Genomic DNA, 16,114 nt, shown 5'->3' with positions numbered 1-16,114 from the left:
GTAAGTTTCTAACTGGCCTCCTATCCACCATTCTCTTATCTAGTAGAGGTGCTTACGGGTCACATCAAGCCCATGTGAGGCTTTTTTTTTTGCATGAAAAATAACCATTTTTGCAGCAGACGACATCCCATAGACCAATATGTTTCAGCCTCCTACTATTTACAGGTTGTACTGTATTGAAAACTTTAGAGTACCTGTTTTTAGGTAATTTTTCAGAAACCGCCATCATGTGTGAGGAATCACGCAGTATTTTTGACCATTATGTGCCTTGTATCCTGTATTAGCAGTCCACCCACCTACCTCTGATCTGCTCCATCTTTATCATTTTTCTCTGAACGCCACGGTTTGTGGAAGCAGCTGCTATAATGTCTCCATACAGAGAACACATAGGTAGAATTAGGAGGGCACCTCTCCTCTTCTCTATCATCAGCATGGAGGACATCGTACAGCAATACTGGGCAGTGTTGCTGTGAATCCAGCTCTAGGGTGAAATAAAACATGTACTAGAAACAGCAGCAGCCTCTGTGCATCTGTCCCTCCTGCTCTCACCCAGTCATCTCTCCAAAGTGAACTTAAAGTGAAGAATTGTTGTATAAGGAGGAGAGGAGGCTGATAGGTGGCAAAATAGGCTTTTGTCCTATACTAAGCTACATTACAATGTTTCTTTAATCAGAAACTAGGAACTATTGTAAATTGTGGCAATCCAGTTAAAACTTAACTTACATAGAAAGTGCTGCAGTGTTTTTGTGGTTGCTATAAAACATTTACTGTGGAATATTTTGCTGTTTTTACAAGTTTGTTGGAAACTTTCTCTTCATCTATTCTGTTTTTCCTCCTTTTAGGCAAAAAACCGAGCGGTCCAGTATCTGCATTATATCGAGCGATACAACGACCACACAAGTAAGCTCAATCATGGCTATAAATTGTGCCTCAATGACTATACCTCGGTCTGCAATTAATAGGGTGTTCGTATAGTACTTATATACAGTAGTAAAAGGGTGTTATAGGTGTTGTCTTATGATTTAATTTCAAGACAGATTTTACGTTAGAATAGTTTTCTAGAAAATGCTCCTGTGTCCAGAAATGTGTCCTTGATCCTCTCTCCGAATGTCCAGTGGTGGTGATACATACCAGGTAGCTTAGTCCCACCAGGCAAATCATGTTGTACATGGATGGTGGCGTGATGCCAAGAGCTGTACAAACTAGGAATGTGTGACCTAGAAGCAGAACCTCTCATCCATGGTGTCTGGTATTGCAGCTGGGCTCCAATGGAGTAAATGTGGCCGAGCTTGAGTATGAGACACAGTCCCTGGACAGGAGACAAGATGTTTCTAAATAAAAAGAGACTTTCTTTTCTTTTCCTAGATAACCTCTTTTAGCCACTACTAATCCACGCAGTAAAAGAAAGTCGTTGTAATTATTTCTATAGCCGGGATTAGTTAAACTTTTCAGAGATTTTAATATTTTGCTGTGATTTTCCTTGCACACCTGTGATTTGGTATTAACGAAGTTGTCCGACCTTAGGCTACAAGTCTGCTGTCACTATGTGATTGCAGACTTGTGAATCCCCACATCGCGCGCACTGCACACTGTCAGGATTGCCGTGGTGCTGGGAGCGGGCAGTCTTGTGACCGCAAGTATGCGATTTGCATGCTTCCGGCCACATTCAGACTAGACTTTGTCCAGCCTCGCTCAATACACATTCATTGAACGAGGTCGCTCCCATCTAGTCAGCACATGACCGAATACAGTGGCTTGCGTTTTTTTTCCTATTTTGTTACATTACAACCTATGTTTAAATATTTTTGTAATCCTTTTTTGGGTGTGATGCATCAGTGCTAAATAGTCTAAGTTGGTGAAGTGAGAAAAATATAGGCTTAAATTTATGGGATCAAATAACTATAAATTGGCATGTGCATATGTATTCACTCCATTTGCTGTGAAGCCCCTAAAAATCGCTGGTGCAAGCAATTACCTTCATAAGTCACATGCTTAGTGAAATGAAGTCCACCTGTGTGCAATCTAAGTGTCACATGTTTTATCAGTATAGACACCTTTTTTGAAAGGCCACAGAGGCTGCAACACCAATAAGCAAAAGGCACCACTACCCAAACCACACCTTGAAGACCAAGGAGATCTCCAAACAAGCCAGGGACAAAGTTGTTGAGAAGTACAAGTCAGGTTTGAGTTATAAATAAATATATATATATATATATATATATATATCCCAATCTTTGATGATCCCCGCCCCCCAGCATCATCAAATCCATTATCCTGAAATGGAAAAAACATGGTACCACAACAAACCTGCCAAGAGAGGGCTACCCACCAAAACTCTCAGCCCGGGGCAAGGAGGGCATTAATCAGAGAGAGACAGCACAGAGACCAATGGTGACCCTGAAGGAGCTGCAGAGTTCCCAAGCAGAGACTGGAGTATCTGTTCATGCAACCATAATAAGCCATACACTCCATAGACGTGGCTTTTATGGAAGAGTGGGCGAAAAAAAGCCTTTATTTACAATTTTTGTGTGTATGTCTTGTTTTGAGTTTGCCAAAAGACAGGTGGGAGACTCCCCAAATGTACGGAGGAAGGTGCTGTGGTTAGATGAGACCAAAATTGAACTTTTTGGCCACCAAAGTAAATGCTATATGTGGCGCTGCCAAACCAGCACAGTGCATCACCCAAAGAACACCATTCCCACAGTGAAATATGGTGGTGGCATTATCATGCTGTGGGGATGTTTTTCGGCAGAAAGGACAGGGAAAATGGTCTGAGTGGAGAGGAACATGGATGGTTCAAAATACAGGGATATTGTTGAGCAAAACCTGTTTCAGTCTGTCAAAGATTTGAGACTGGGACAGAGGTTCACCTTCCAACAAGACAATGACCCAAAGCATACTGCTAAGGCAACACTGGAGTGGTTTAAGGGGAAACGTGAAAAAGTTTATGGAGTGACCTAGTCAAAGCCCAGGCCAATTGAGAATCTGTGGTCAGACTTGAAGATTGCTGTTCTCCAGAGGAAACCATCTAACTTAAAGGAGCTGGAGCAGTTTTGCCTTGAGGAATGGGCAAAAATCTCATTGGCAAGAAGTGGAAAGCTCATAGAGACTTATCCAAAGCGACTTGCAGCTGTAATTGCCGCAAAAGGAGGCTGTACAAAGTACTGACTTTAGGGGGGTGAGTAGTTATGCGCACTGAGGTTTTCAGTTATTTTGTCTGCTTCACAAAAAAAGAAACCAAATGTTCACAGTTGTAGACATGTTCTTTACATGAACTGATGCAAACCCTCAAAGAAACCCATAAAATTCCAAGTTGTGAGGTGGCAATACAATAAAACTGCCAAAGGTGGGGTGGGGTGGGGGATAGGGGGTTAATACTTTTGCAAGCCACTGTATATAGAAATCACATACTTGCAGTCACACTCCCAGCAACACACAATATTGCAAAAAATAGGGGAAAAGGGAAAGAGAGGGGGAAAGAATGTTTAAAATTAAAAAAATAAAATAAAAAATGAGGAAGGGGAATGGATGTGCACCATGATGTTGTAATATATAACAGATATTTGGTCAATTGTTCAAAGAAAGATCCTGTGAAGATCAAAAGTAATACATGCATATACCGTATTTTATGGATTATATGACGCACCGGACCGTAAAATGCACCTAGATTTTAGAGGAAGAAAATAAAATGCATGGCACCTCTCATGCCCATCCTGGTATGCATGGCCCCCTTCATCCCTCTTCCTGGTATGTATTGCATCCTTCATCCTTGTATGTATGACCCCCCTCATCCCCATCCTGGTATGTATGGCCCCCCTCATCCCCATCCTGGTATGTATGGCCCCCCTCTTCCTGGTATGTATTGCCCCCCTCATCCCTCATCCTGGTATGTATGGCACCCCTCATCCCTCATCCTGGTATGTATGGCCCCCCTCATCCCTCTTCTTGGTATGTATGGCTCCCCTCATCCCCCTTCCTGGTATGTATGGCACCCCTCATCCCTCTTCCTGGTATGTATGGCACCCCTCATCCCTCTCCCTGGTATGTATGGCACCCCTCATCCCCATCCTGGTATGTATGGCTCCCCTCATCAATCTTCCTGGTATGTATGGCACCCCTCTTCCTGGTATATATGGCATCCCTCATCCTGGTATGTATGGCCCCCCTCATCCCTCTTCCTGGTATGTATGGCATCCCTCTCCCTGGTATGTATGGCCCCCCTCATCCCTCTCCCTGGTATGTATGGCATCCCTCTCCCTGGTATGTATGGCACCCCTCATCCCTCTCCCTGGTATGTATGGCAACCCTCATCCCCATCCTGGTATGTATGGCCCCCCTCTTCCTGGTATGTATGGCTCCCCTCATCCCTCTTCCTGGTATGTATGGTACCCCTCTTCCTGGTATATATGGCACCTCTCATCCCTCATCCTGCTATGTATGGCAACCCTCATCCCTCTTCCTGGTATGTATGGCAACCTTCATCCCTCTTCCTGTTATGTATGGCACCCCTCATCCCTCTTCCTGGTATGTATGGCACCCCTCATCCCTCATCCTGGTATGTATGGCACCCCTCATCCCTCATCCTGGTATGTATGGCCCCCCTCATCTCTCATCCTGGTATGTATGGCCCCCCTCATCTCTCATCCTGGTATGTATGGCCCCCCCTCATTCCTCTTCCTGGTATGTATGGCACCCCTCATCCCTCTTCCTGGTATGTATGGCTCCCTTCATCCCTCTTCCTGGTATGTATGGCACCCTTCATCCCTCATCCTAGTATGTATGTATACAGAGAAAATGTAAAACTTTATTAAATACAAGAAGAAAAAAAAACATTTATATTAAAGGTGAAACTATGGCAAAAGAGAGGCGGCATCACCAGAGGCAACAGACATGAAAAACATAGTCAAGATAATAGTTTTTTTAATTGTCGATATAGCTGTGAACCCAGAGAACAAAGATGGATAGTAAGTAAACATGAAGCAAGATATAATGGGTTAAAAAGAAAAACAATCATACAATGGCGCAGTGCGGGAGAACAGTTTTACGCAAAGGACTGGGGCATTTAAGAAGGGGGTTTCCAAGTAGTGGACAGCCTCTTTAATAGCCTATCCTAATAATGGACCATCAACATTTTGATCCCAGAAAACTCCTCTATTTTTATTAGCGATTTTGGAATCTTCCTGTTTGTATTGGCCTTTCTCTCTACAGTGTATTAAGATGTAACCTGTCATTGTTCACTTGTTATCTTCCTCTAGTTTATCATGACATATCCTCAACCTTTAAGAGAACTACCCTTAAAATGAAAAAACAGAACCATGGTAAGTCAGGAAGAGTTTGCATTGTTCGCACATAAAGTACTGTTCTATCTGGAAAAATGTGTAATATAAGGGCCATGTATGGACGTAGTGGAAGAATTGGGAAAATGTAATTTCTCCATGCTGAATATCACTTATATGTGTATATGTAATGTATATTGTGTATGAATGCAGGATATATCCCTTATATTACTATTTAGGACACTGGTCTTGTGTAGCGGTGGCATGCAGTGTGTACACTGCTGATGGGGGGCCATTGCTTTCTTTCGTAGTAGAGTTATGTATCAAAACTACTAAACAATAGCTACAATATACTGTGCTAAAAGGAACCTGTCAGGTCCCCAGAACCACCAGCAGTTATGTAACACCCTGTCAAACAGTCCCTGTATTATATTACACACAGAAACAGAACTTTAGAAAAAGTATTTCTAAAGTCCATTTGTGATATCTAAATGAATCCTTTGACTAGTCAAGGAGGCGTTAGTTTCCCCAGACTACTCGGCCCACTTAGCTAATGTTCTCACGTTCCTGTGGGCATGGTAATATGACTTACAAGAGCCGGCGTCATCCCCAGCACTATGCAAATATCGTGCATACGCAAAGCTTTGTTTCATCACAACATTCAGCCTCTGGAGCCGGGTGTATGCATGCCGGCTTCACAGAGTCGCACTGCGCATGACCGGAAGTCTTCTTGGGAACCTGACAGCTCATACGTGCTGCATGATTCAAGGGCAGTATGTATCTGACACTGTGGTGGGTTCAGAGAGAATCATACTTTAAAAGCCGGGGACATGACACAAGTAGGGTCTCCAGCAGCTTCTCCTCACCTGCTCCCTTGGAGTGACGGGTCTCTCCCTGTGTGTATCGAGAGAGAGCTGTTACTCCAGGGAGCCGCCAATCCACCTGTCCAGATAATCTCTGTAATGCACACGCCCGGACTGACTGGCGTGTGCGTGTTTATGTAGTGATTCCACTGTGCCATGAACCGGAGAGTGCCTGGAGGGGCGTAACTAAGTATCTGCCCTATCCGACCAAGGTCGCACGACGGCATACGACGCCAGTGCACCAGGGAGGAACCGAGCAGAGGAACCAGGGTCTACTCCAGGTCAGACTCCGGACACGGCTGTTGACCCACACCGGGGAATACAGGAACAGGCAGACTAGAGCACAAGCTGGGTAGGGTCCAGTACAGACTGGGAGACAAATTCGAAACCGCAGACGCGGTAGACAAAGCTGAGCAAAGCAAAAACCGCAGACGCGGTGGACAGAGCTGAGCAAAGCGAAAACCGCAGACACGGTGGACAGAGCTGAGCAAAGCGAAAACCGCAGACGCGGTGGACAGAGCTGAGCAAAGCGAAAACCGCAGACGCGGTGGACAGAGCTGAGCAAAGCGAAAACCGCAGACGCGGTGGACAGAGCTGAGCAAAGCGAAAACCGCAGACGCGGTGGACAGAGCTGAGCAAAGCGAAAAGCGCAGACGCGGTGGACAGAGCTGAGCAAAGCGAAAAGCGCAGACGCGGTGGACAGAGCTGAGCAAAGCGAAAACCACAGACGCGGTGGACAGAGCTGAGCAAAGCGAAAACCGCAGACGCGGTGGACAGAGCTGAGCAAAGCGAAAACCGCAGACGCGGTGGACAGAGCTGAGCAAAGCGAAAACCGCAAACGCGGCGGACAGAGCTGAGCAAAGCGAAAACCGCAGACGCGGCGGACAGAGCTGAGCAAAGCGAAAGCCGCAGACGCGGCGGACAGAGCTGAGCAAGGCGAAAACCGCAGACGCGGTGGACAGAGCAGAGCAAAGCAAAAACCGCAGACGCGGAAGGAACAGGGCTCTGTTCACACGGAACAGACTAGAAGGGAAAGGCAGAACCAGATACCCACAGGGTACTTGCAGAGAAGTAGCGAGTGGACCACAAACTCACAAACGGAAGTACAGTGACAACGAGCAGGAGTAGGTACGAGTTCAGACTCTGCAGAAAAAGGAAAGGAACGGACATAGAGAAAAAACAGGTAAAAGATAGGAGAGAGTTCAGACTGGAACTGAGTGTACGGAGGAGACCGACACTGCAGCGGGATACAGGAGCGGGTCTGGGAATACGGCTCCCAGAGAGGCGGGACGAACAGGCAAGGAGCGTGTTCAGACAGGCCTGGAAATGCAGCCTCCAGGAAGGCGGAACGAACAGGCAAGGAACGAGTACAGACTGCAGGTTAAGGTACACAGATAGGACACAGTACAGACATGGGAACAGATACTGCAAGACAGGTAACATAGACAGGACCTGGCATGTCAGAGACAAAAGCCAACTGACAGGGCAAGGTGCTCAGGCATGGGTTAATGGGGCAGCTGGTTTAAATACCAGGTGACAGACAGCAATAAGCTGAGGACGCACAAAGGGTGTGCCTGCAGCAGGTACAAAAAGCAGGAAGTGATCGGGCGCCGCCCATAAGCAGCAGACACAGAAGCAAACAGACAGCATGGAGGGAAGCCAGAGAGACACCCTGGACTGGAGATCAAGTGCGCGCTCTTGCACAGTGGGAGATGGACCACTATGCAAGGACGCCGCCAGGTATGTTACAGTACCCCCCCCCCCTTACGCCCCCTCTTCTTCAGGCCTGCCAGAATGTTCCGCAGGGAATTCGAGGGCCAATCCTTTACTTCAAGTAGATCACTTCCACTGTCCACTGGAGAAACTGGTCTCATCTGGGTAGATAGGATGCTACCTCCTATCCAGCCATCCTCAGCAACAAACGAAACAGGTGGAGTACCAGGAACAGCACACAGGGAAGTCTCTCTCCACTTATTATCAGGTAGCACCCCAGAGGGTTCAGGAGACAACTGGAAGTCCTCCGCCGGGTTGAAGGAGTGCAGAGACTCGGGGGTAACCTCTGCTTCGGGGTACATCTTGTCAAACTCACAGGATGAAATGGGCGAGGTATCAGGTACAAGGTGTAGAAAAGTCCCTGTTACCTTGTTATCTGGTGGTACCCAGGAGGATTCAGAAAACAACTGGGAGTCCTCCGCCGGGTCGGAATAGTGCAGAGACTCGGGGGTAACCTCTGCTTCGGAGTACACTAGGTCGGACTCGCTGGATGAAGCGGGCGAGGTATCAGGTACCGAATATAGAAGAGTACCTGTCCATTCGTTATCAGGTAGCACCCCGAAGGGTTCAGGAGACAACTGGAGGTCCTCCGCCTGGTCGGAGGGGTGTAGAGACTCGGGGATAACCTCTGCTTCGAGGTACATCTTGTCAAATTCACAGGAAGAAATAGACAGGTTATCAGGTACAGGGTGAAAAAAAGTCACTGTCTCTTTGTTATCTGGTGGTACCCCGGAGGAGTCAGGAAACAACTGGAGGTCCTCTGCCGGGTCAGAAGAGTGCAGAGGCTCGGGGAAAACATCTGCTTCAGAGTACACTAGGTCGGACTCACTGGACGAAGCAGGTGAGGTATCGGGTACCGAGTATTGGAAAGTCTCTGTCCATTCACCACCAGGTGGCACCCCGAAGGGTTCTGGAGACAACTGGAGGTCCTCCGCCTGGTCAGAGGGGTGTAGAGACTCATGGGTAACCTCTGCTTCAGAGTACACTAGGTTCGACTCACTGGACGAAGCAAGCTAGGTATCAGATCCAGGATATAGGAAAGTCTCTATCCATTCACCACCAGGTGGCACCCCGAAGGGTTCTGGAGACAACTGGAGGTCCTCCGCCTGGTCGGAGGGGTGTAGAGACTCGGGAGTAACCTCTGCTTCGGAGTACACTAGGTTGGACTCACTGGACGAAGCGAGCGAGGTATCAGGTACAGAGTATAGGAGAGTCTCTGTCCTTTCGCTACCAGGTAGCACCCCGAAGGGTTCTGGAGACAACTGGAGGTCCTCCGCCTGGTCGGAGGGGTGTAGAGACTCGGAGGTAACTACCACTTTGGGGTACCCATTGTCAGGCTCACAGGACGAAGCGGACAAAGTATCGAGTACTGGGTGTAGAGAAGTCTCTCTCCATTTGTCATCGAGTGGTATCCCGGAGGATTCAGGAGGCAACAGGGGGTCCTCCGCCAGGTAGTAGAGGTGCACAGACTCTGAGGTAACCACAGCTTTGGAGCATCCTTGGACATGCACACCGGTTAAAGAGGGTGAAGCATCTGATGCCGGGTGCAGGAAGTTCTCCTGTGTGGAGTCTGGATGGGCAGAAGTCTCTTCGGGCAGGAGAACTGGTGCACTACCCACGCACATTACCCATTGGGGCTTCTCCGGGATACAGGGAGATGAAGCTTCAGTAGGGACTTCAAGGTTGGGGTCAGGAGGTCTCAGGGAGGACAGACCCTGGTGTGACGGCTTGCCTCTACGCCTAGCACGTCTGGACTGCCTCTTGAGGTTGGGAGAAGTATTCCGGAAAGCGTAGTCACCCTGTGAGGATTCTGGGTGGGCAGTAGTCTCATTGGGCTGGAGGACTATTGCGCTACCCACACACATTACCCATTGGGGCTGCTCCGGGATATTGGGAAGTGAAGCTTCAGCAGGAGCCTCCGGGTTAGGATCATCAAAGACCATTAGAAAGGCCACCAGGAAGGCCATTAGGTCCAGGAGGATCGGATCCTGTGTTTCATATAGGGGGTTGATCCATTCCAAGGCATCACCCGCCAGGTAAGACATAATGAATGCCACCTTAACCCGATCGGTGGGAAAACATAGAGGGTAGAACTTGAAGTGTAGCATGCATTGCTCCACAAATGCACGACTTTGTCTTGGATCCCCATAATAACGTAGCGGATCCGCAGGAACGAGAGCAGATAGATCCATCTGGACGGGTGCGTAATTCGCCTGGAACTCCGATAAAGGGAAAAAAAATTTTTTTATTTATTTATTTTAATGCATGTATTCGCTGGAAAACTTCTCAGAGAGCGAAGGCCGTGGGGCTCAACGGGAACCATGGCCTGAGCATGCTGTAATGCACACGCCCGGACTGACTGGCGTGTGCGTGTTTATGTAGTGATTCCACTGTGCCATGAACCGGAGAGTGCCTGGAGGGGCGTAACTAAGTATCTGCCCTATCCGACCAAGGTCGCACGACGGCATACGATGCCAGTGCACCAGGGAGGAACCGAGCAGAGGAACCAGGGTCTACTCCAGGTCAGACTCCGGACACGGCTGTTGACCCACACCGGGGAATACAGGAACAGGCAGACTAGAGCACAAGCTGGGTAGGGTCCAGTACAGACTGGGAGACAAATTCGAAACCGCAGACGCGGTGGACAGAGCTGAGCAAAGCGAAAACCGCAGACGCGGTGGACAGAGCTGAGCAAAGCGAAAACCGCAGACGCGGTGGACAGAGCTGAGCAAAGCGAAAACCGCAGACGCGGTGGACAGAGCTGAGCAAAGCGAAAACCGCAGACGCGGTGGACAGAGCTGAGCAAAGCGAAAACCGCAGACGCGGCGGACAGAGCTGAGCAAAGCGAAAACCGCAGACGCGGTGGACAGAGCAGAGCAAAGCAAAAACCGCAGACGCGGAAGGAACAGGGCTCTGTTCACACGGAACAGACTAGAAGGGAAAGGCAGAACCAGATACCCACAGGGTACTTGCAGAGAAGTAGCGAGTGGACCACAAACTCACAAACGGAAGTACAGTGACAACGAGCAGGAGTAGGTACGAGTTCAGACTCTGCAGAAAAAGGAAAGGAACAGACATAGAGAAAAAACAGGTAAAAGATAGGAGAGAGTTCAGACTGGAACTGAGTGTACGGAGGAGACCGACACTGCAGCGGGATACAGGAGCGGGTCTGGGAATACGGCTCCCAGAGAGGCGGGACAAACAGGCAAGGAGCGTGTTCAGACAGGCCTGGAAATACAGCCTCCAGGAAGGCGGAACGAACAGGCAAGGAATGAGTACAGACTGCAGGTTAAGGTACACATATAGGACACAGTACAGACATGGGAACAGATACTGCAAGACAGGTAACATAGACAGGACCTGGCATGTCAGAGACAAAAGCCAACTGACAGGGCAAGGTGCTCAGGCATGGGTTAATGGGGCAGCTGGTTTAAATACCAGGTGACAGACAGCAATAAGCTGAGGACGCACAAAGGGTGTGCCTGCAGCAGGTACAAAAAGCAGGAAGTGATCGGGCGCCGCCCATAAGCAGCAGACACAGAAGCAAACAGACAGCATGGAGGGAAGCCAGAGAGACACCCTGGACTGGAGATCAAGTGCGCGCTCTTGCACAGTGGGAGATGGACCACTATGCAAGGACGCCGCCAGGTATGTTACAATCTCCTGTTCAGCTCGCTCCCCGGTGGCTTTTAAAGTATTATTTTCTGTAACATGCCGCAACATTTGAGTCAGACATAGCTGGCTGAAATTAGGTGGATCGAGCAGTATGTATCAGCAGTCGAGTTCACTTTAAAACTTTTCTTAAAAGTTTATTAACTTTTCAAGAAATTATTTGTGCCTCCAAGCTGTCTGGGGTCTCAGGCTTCATTATTCTTTAGGATAACAAATATCCAGTTAAATGCAACCTATTGTTTTCTGTTCTCATCCATTTTAGGGTGAGGAAGATGCTGACAGTGATGTTCTTCAGTGGAACTACTGACCAGTAAATCCCTGAACCCCGTAACAGGGGAGACAGCTTAGTGCCCGGCCCTGTTCCATTATGGCCCATTAGCAGTTACACGCCCTTAATTATTTATTTTTAATATTTTTTTTACAAACTCCAGATGTTTGCCTTAGTGGGTTCTGTAAAGTGCATGTGGCAGCATTTGGTCAGAATGACGGGATATACTTGGACCGTTGGTCCGTGAAGCATTACACGTGTAACGTCTTGTCTGCTGTGGATCCATTGTGAAAGTTCGCGCCTGTGTCAGTACAGCAGACGGATAACACATTGGATGGATTGCACTGGTCTGTAAAATAATTCTGGGGAAATCCTATTACCGCCAGCCATGCGTTACTGCACTAATGGACTTCTTTTTTCTTTTAAACTATAATTGAAAAAACAAACTATAAGTACCGGCAGCCATTTTTTACCAAGTGAAGAATATATTGATTTTCCTGCTACAGCAGGAGGGGGAAGACTCTCTAGACACATTTTCATCCGAATGATCTTTTAAAGGGCCATTCATCACGGTGTAATTTACTAGATAGCCGATATGTTTAATTTTACTAGCTAGCCGCCCTGTTCCTTTCTCTGTACATTGTTCCCGTAGCTTTTTGGTGCACTATTGGGAACACAGCGTTCTTACAAATTAAACTATAATTTAATGCCACCATCGCTTCTGTAGACATAAAATCGCTCGGATTATTTGGGTTGCCAGGGTGAAGAAACGAGGGGCACATGCTTTCTTTCATTAACGCTGAGCAGTGCACCCTATTACCGTTCTGGTGAGTATTAAGTGCCGCACACGGCAGGTGAGCAGCTCGGATATCTGTTCTCAGCATTTCTGCCTTGTAATAGCGTTAGAGAAGTAAGCAATCGTAACATAAATCCCCACACCACAAAAGCAGCGAGCCAGAGAATGTCAGAGAGGTGGAAAAAAGGAAAATGGAGTTCTCCAAAATTATACTGAACTTTTTGGGTGTTCAGAATACAGTGCTATAGAGTTACTGAAGAAGATTCCCACCAAAATGTGAAAGATCCAGTGATGGCTGGGAATACAGATCTCTTGCCAGTAGTTAGATGGCATCGATCTTTCATTTATCGCCGATGGTGTGGACAGATGATAATTGTTTTTAATGCCATAGCAAATTAAATGACTCTTCCCATGCAGGATATGCTATAACAGGCACTGCAGCGCTCTGAGCCACCCGTTGTGCAAGGAACACCAACACCGCACCATTCAAGTGTGTGGGACAAAGCTGTAGTTCCTTGCACAGTGGGTGGCTGAGAGCCCCGCTGCGGAGGAAAAATCAAGTAAAGATTCATTTTGAGCATTGATGGGAATTTTCATAGCTGAAACCTAAACCCATTAGAAAGCGATGGCCTACCCTAGTGATATGTCCTACAGTAGAGATGCCAGCTTATGATCCACCAGATACATTATCTAATCTCCTTTACTGCCCATTGAGAGTACTCTCACATACATTCATTTGCTATTGTTGTTTTTTCTCGCTTTTCACAAAACAGCAACTTGCCATGACTTGTGAATATATTAAATATATATATGTATATGAATAAACCTACATAGACCATATAGTTATCTGCTCTCCCATAAATCAAAACTACCTATACAAAGACTAGGAGCAATAGCCAGAATAGTACTAAAATTAATCTTTTATTATATAACAAATATTAAAAGGTAATTAAGGAGAATATTAGACAAAGGCTACAGCCATGTAGGTGGTGGTACACAGAATATATAACCAACAAATATTAGGTTACAAACGTTCAAAAGAGGCTAACAAAGTAATTAGGTGGAATAAATCCTACACTATACAAGTGAATAGAGAATGCCCACTAAAAGATGAATATACCCAATAACAGTTGGTTAATATATGTTAGACCCCCAATCTAGGTCAAATACTCATGAAAGACAGGTATTCATATTAAAATTAGACGTAACATAGTAGAAATGAGTTAACATATATAGAAATAACCATGGAGGGTGAAACTGGAAATAACTAATAAGTGCATGCTGCAAGCAATACAGAACCTGTATGGCGGCCACAGGAACCCCTGACGCGCGTTTCGCTATCCGCTTCCTCTGAGGGGTGACTTTACGGGTGTCATGACAGGTTTACATAGACCTGTTGTTGAGTGGCTGTTTTTATTTTGTTGTTTTTTTTTATATGTATATGATACATTTTTCCCCTTTTTAGCCATAGCCCCCGACAACTCTTATTGCTGTGTTCTGACCAATGTGAAAAAGTTGCTTTGCTGTGGAGGAACGAGTAGAATTTAAAAGGAACTAGTCAGAAGTTTTTTTAACGTGCAAAACTGCTGACAGAGATTGATCGGAGAACTGAAGATGTGCATAAACATGACTATAAGTAGCTCTTTATGTCAAAATTGATACTGCCTCTTAAAGTTTTACTGCAGCGACTGACGTCCCCAGTAGTGTACTAGAGACAAATCCTAGCTCTTAAAGGGGTTGTCCAGTGAAAACAAATAATAACTTGCTGATCAGTGGGTGTTCCATTGCTGGGACCCACAACGATCGGCTCAGGGAATTTTTATCTCCGTCACAGAATGGAGCAGCAGGTTGGATGCCTGACTACCGCGCCATTCATTCCCTAGGGTGCTGCTGAAAAAGCTGAATTCCGTGTTCGGCAGCCGCATAGGGAGTGAATGGGGCAGCGGGCGAGCATATGCACTGCTGCTCCATTCTAATGAAGATGAAAGGCCCCTTTCTGCCAGTCGCAGCTGTTGGACGCTACTGATCAACAAGTTATTACCTGCGGATAGATGAAAACTTGTTTTTCCCGGACAACCTCTGCAAGTGCAATCTGGTTTCTATACTGAGCACTCCCCAACCACTCCGCCTCTGCTCTTGAATAAAGAGGGTTTTCTCCTTTTAAGCTTTTGAGCCATTTACATCAGCAGAACCGCTAAGCTCAGTGATTGGCTGCAGCTCTGTTGACGTGTCGTTACCACTTCAGCTGATAAACAATCACTCTCAGGTTCCCATTTACTGCTGGCACTTATATAAGAATCCAGGTAAAAACGATGAGAAATATTTGATATCTTTTGTTTTTCTTGCTTAGGATATGGTCTTCATTGTCATAGAGCTGTTATTACCATTTGCAAGTTAATTGGTATCCAGGACATGTATGCCAAAGTGAGTGGTTCATGTAACATGCTTAACCTCACGAGGGCGCTCTTCTTGGGCCTGGCGCAGCAGGTATGTCCCGTGAATTTTACAGTAAAATTTTAAAATATATGTATATATACATTACAGTGTATTACAACACCAGCAAAGTGGATACAATTTTTCCAAATCGCATAAAAAATTTGCATGGAAGTTGTCCTGCTGTACAGAGTAGAAATCTGCAGCATGTCGATTTATATTGCAGGTTTTGTGTCCCAAGAATCATATGAACTCCTAGTTGAGTTAGGACATGTGACTGTACTACATGCAAGATAATACACTGTGTGCACAATTATTAGGCAATTTGTGTTTTTGATTATTAATTTTATTATTTAACAACTCCAGTGCTGTCAGCCTGTCCAAGGGGTTAAATAACGTGAAAACTGCATATTTAAGAAAGTAAAAATGAGGCTTAGTCTTTCCTCGGAAAATATCTGTGTCTGCAGAATTATTATGCAACTAAATGACAAACCTAAATTTTCCCATTTCACTTGTTTATTTTCATCTGTTCTAGTGAAAATAATAACCAAACAGCTCAAAATGTACAAAAATACATTTCTGACATTTTCAGAAAACTATCAGTGACACATATAGCCTTCTTTTCAATAAAAGTCATACGCCTTCCATCTATCCTGTCAATTTCTTAGACCATCAACTTTTTGGGCAGCACCAACCACAACCTCCCAGACACTGATCAGAGAGAGGTGACAGTTTCCCTTCACTGTAAATCTCCCGTTTAAGAAGGGCCCACAAGTTCTCAGTGGGGTTTAGGTCAGGTTAGGAAGGGGCCGTGTCTTTATTCTTTTATCTTAAGGTCTTAACTAGCCAAACAGTGGAGACTTCAGTGAATGAGATGGAGTATTATCCCGCATAAAAATCATGGTTTTCTTGAAAGATGCAGACTTTTTCCAGTACCACTGATTGAAGAAAGGGTCTTCTAAAACCTGGCAGCAGGTTGGGAGTTGATTTTGAGTCCATCTTCATCCCAAAAAGATCTAATTAACTCCTCTTC

At 46.2% G+C, this 16,114-nt stretch overlaps 1 protein-coding gene across 1 annotated transcript in view; it reads left to right on the top strand.

Moving 5' to 3' along the window:
- Positions 1 to 16,114, top strand: part of MRPS5 (mitochondrial ribosomal protein S5) — a 116,820-nt gene that overhangs the window by 97,644 nt on the left and 3,062 nt on the right. The window contains exons 8-10 of the mRNA XM_073672537.1: positions 843 to 900; positions 5,256 to 5,318; positions 14,999 to 15,135. Of these exons, the coding sequence (XP_073528638.1) occupies positions 843 to 900; positions 5,256 to 5,318; positions 14,999 to 15,135 (258 nt within the window). The remainder of the gene's footprint in view (positions 1 to 842; positions 901 to 5,255; positions 5,319 to 14,998; positions 15,136 to 16,114) is intronic.

The sequence above is a fragment of the Phyllobates terribilis genome, unplaced genomic scaffold, assembly GCF_046119375.1.
Source record: "Phyllobates terribilis strain yellow unplaced genomic scaffold, ASM4611937v1 Scaffold_3__8_contigs__length_932513732, whole genome shotgun sequence".
NCBI classification, from domain to species: Eukaryota; Metazoa; Chordata; class Amphibia; order Anura; family Dendrobatidae; genus Phyllobates; species Phyllobates terribilis.
This window is presented reverse-complemented; position numbering and strand designations above follow the sequence as displayed.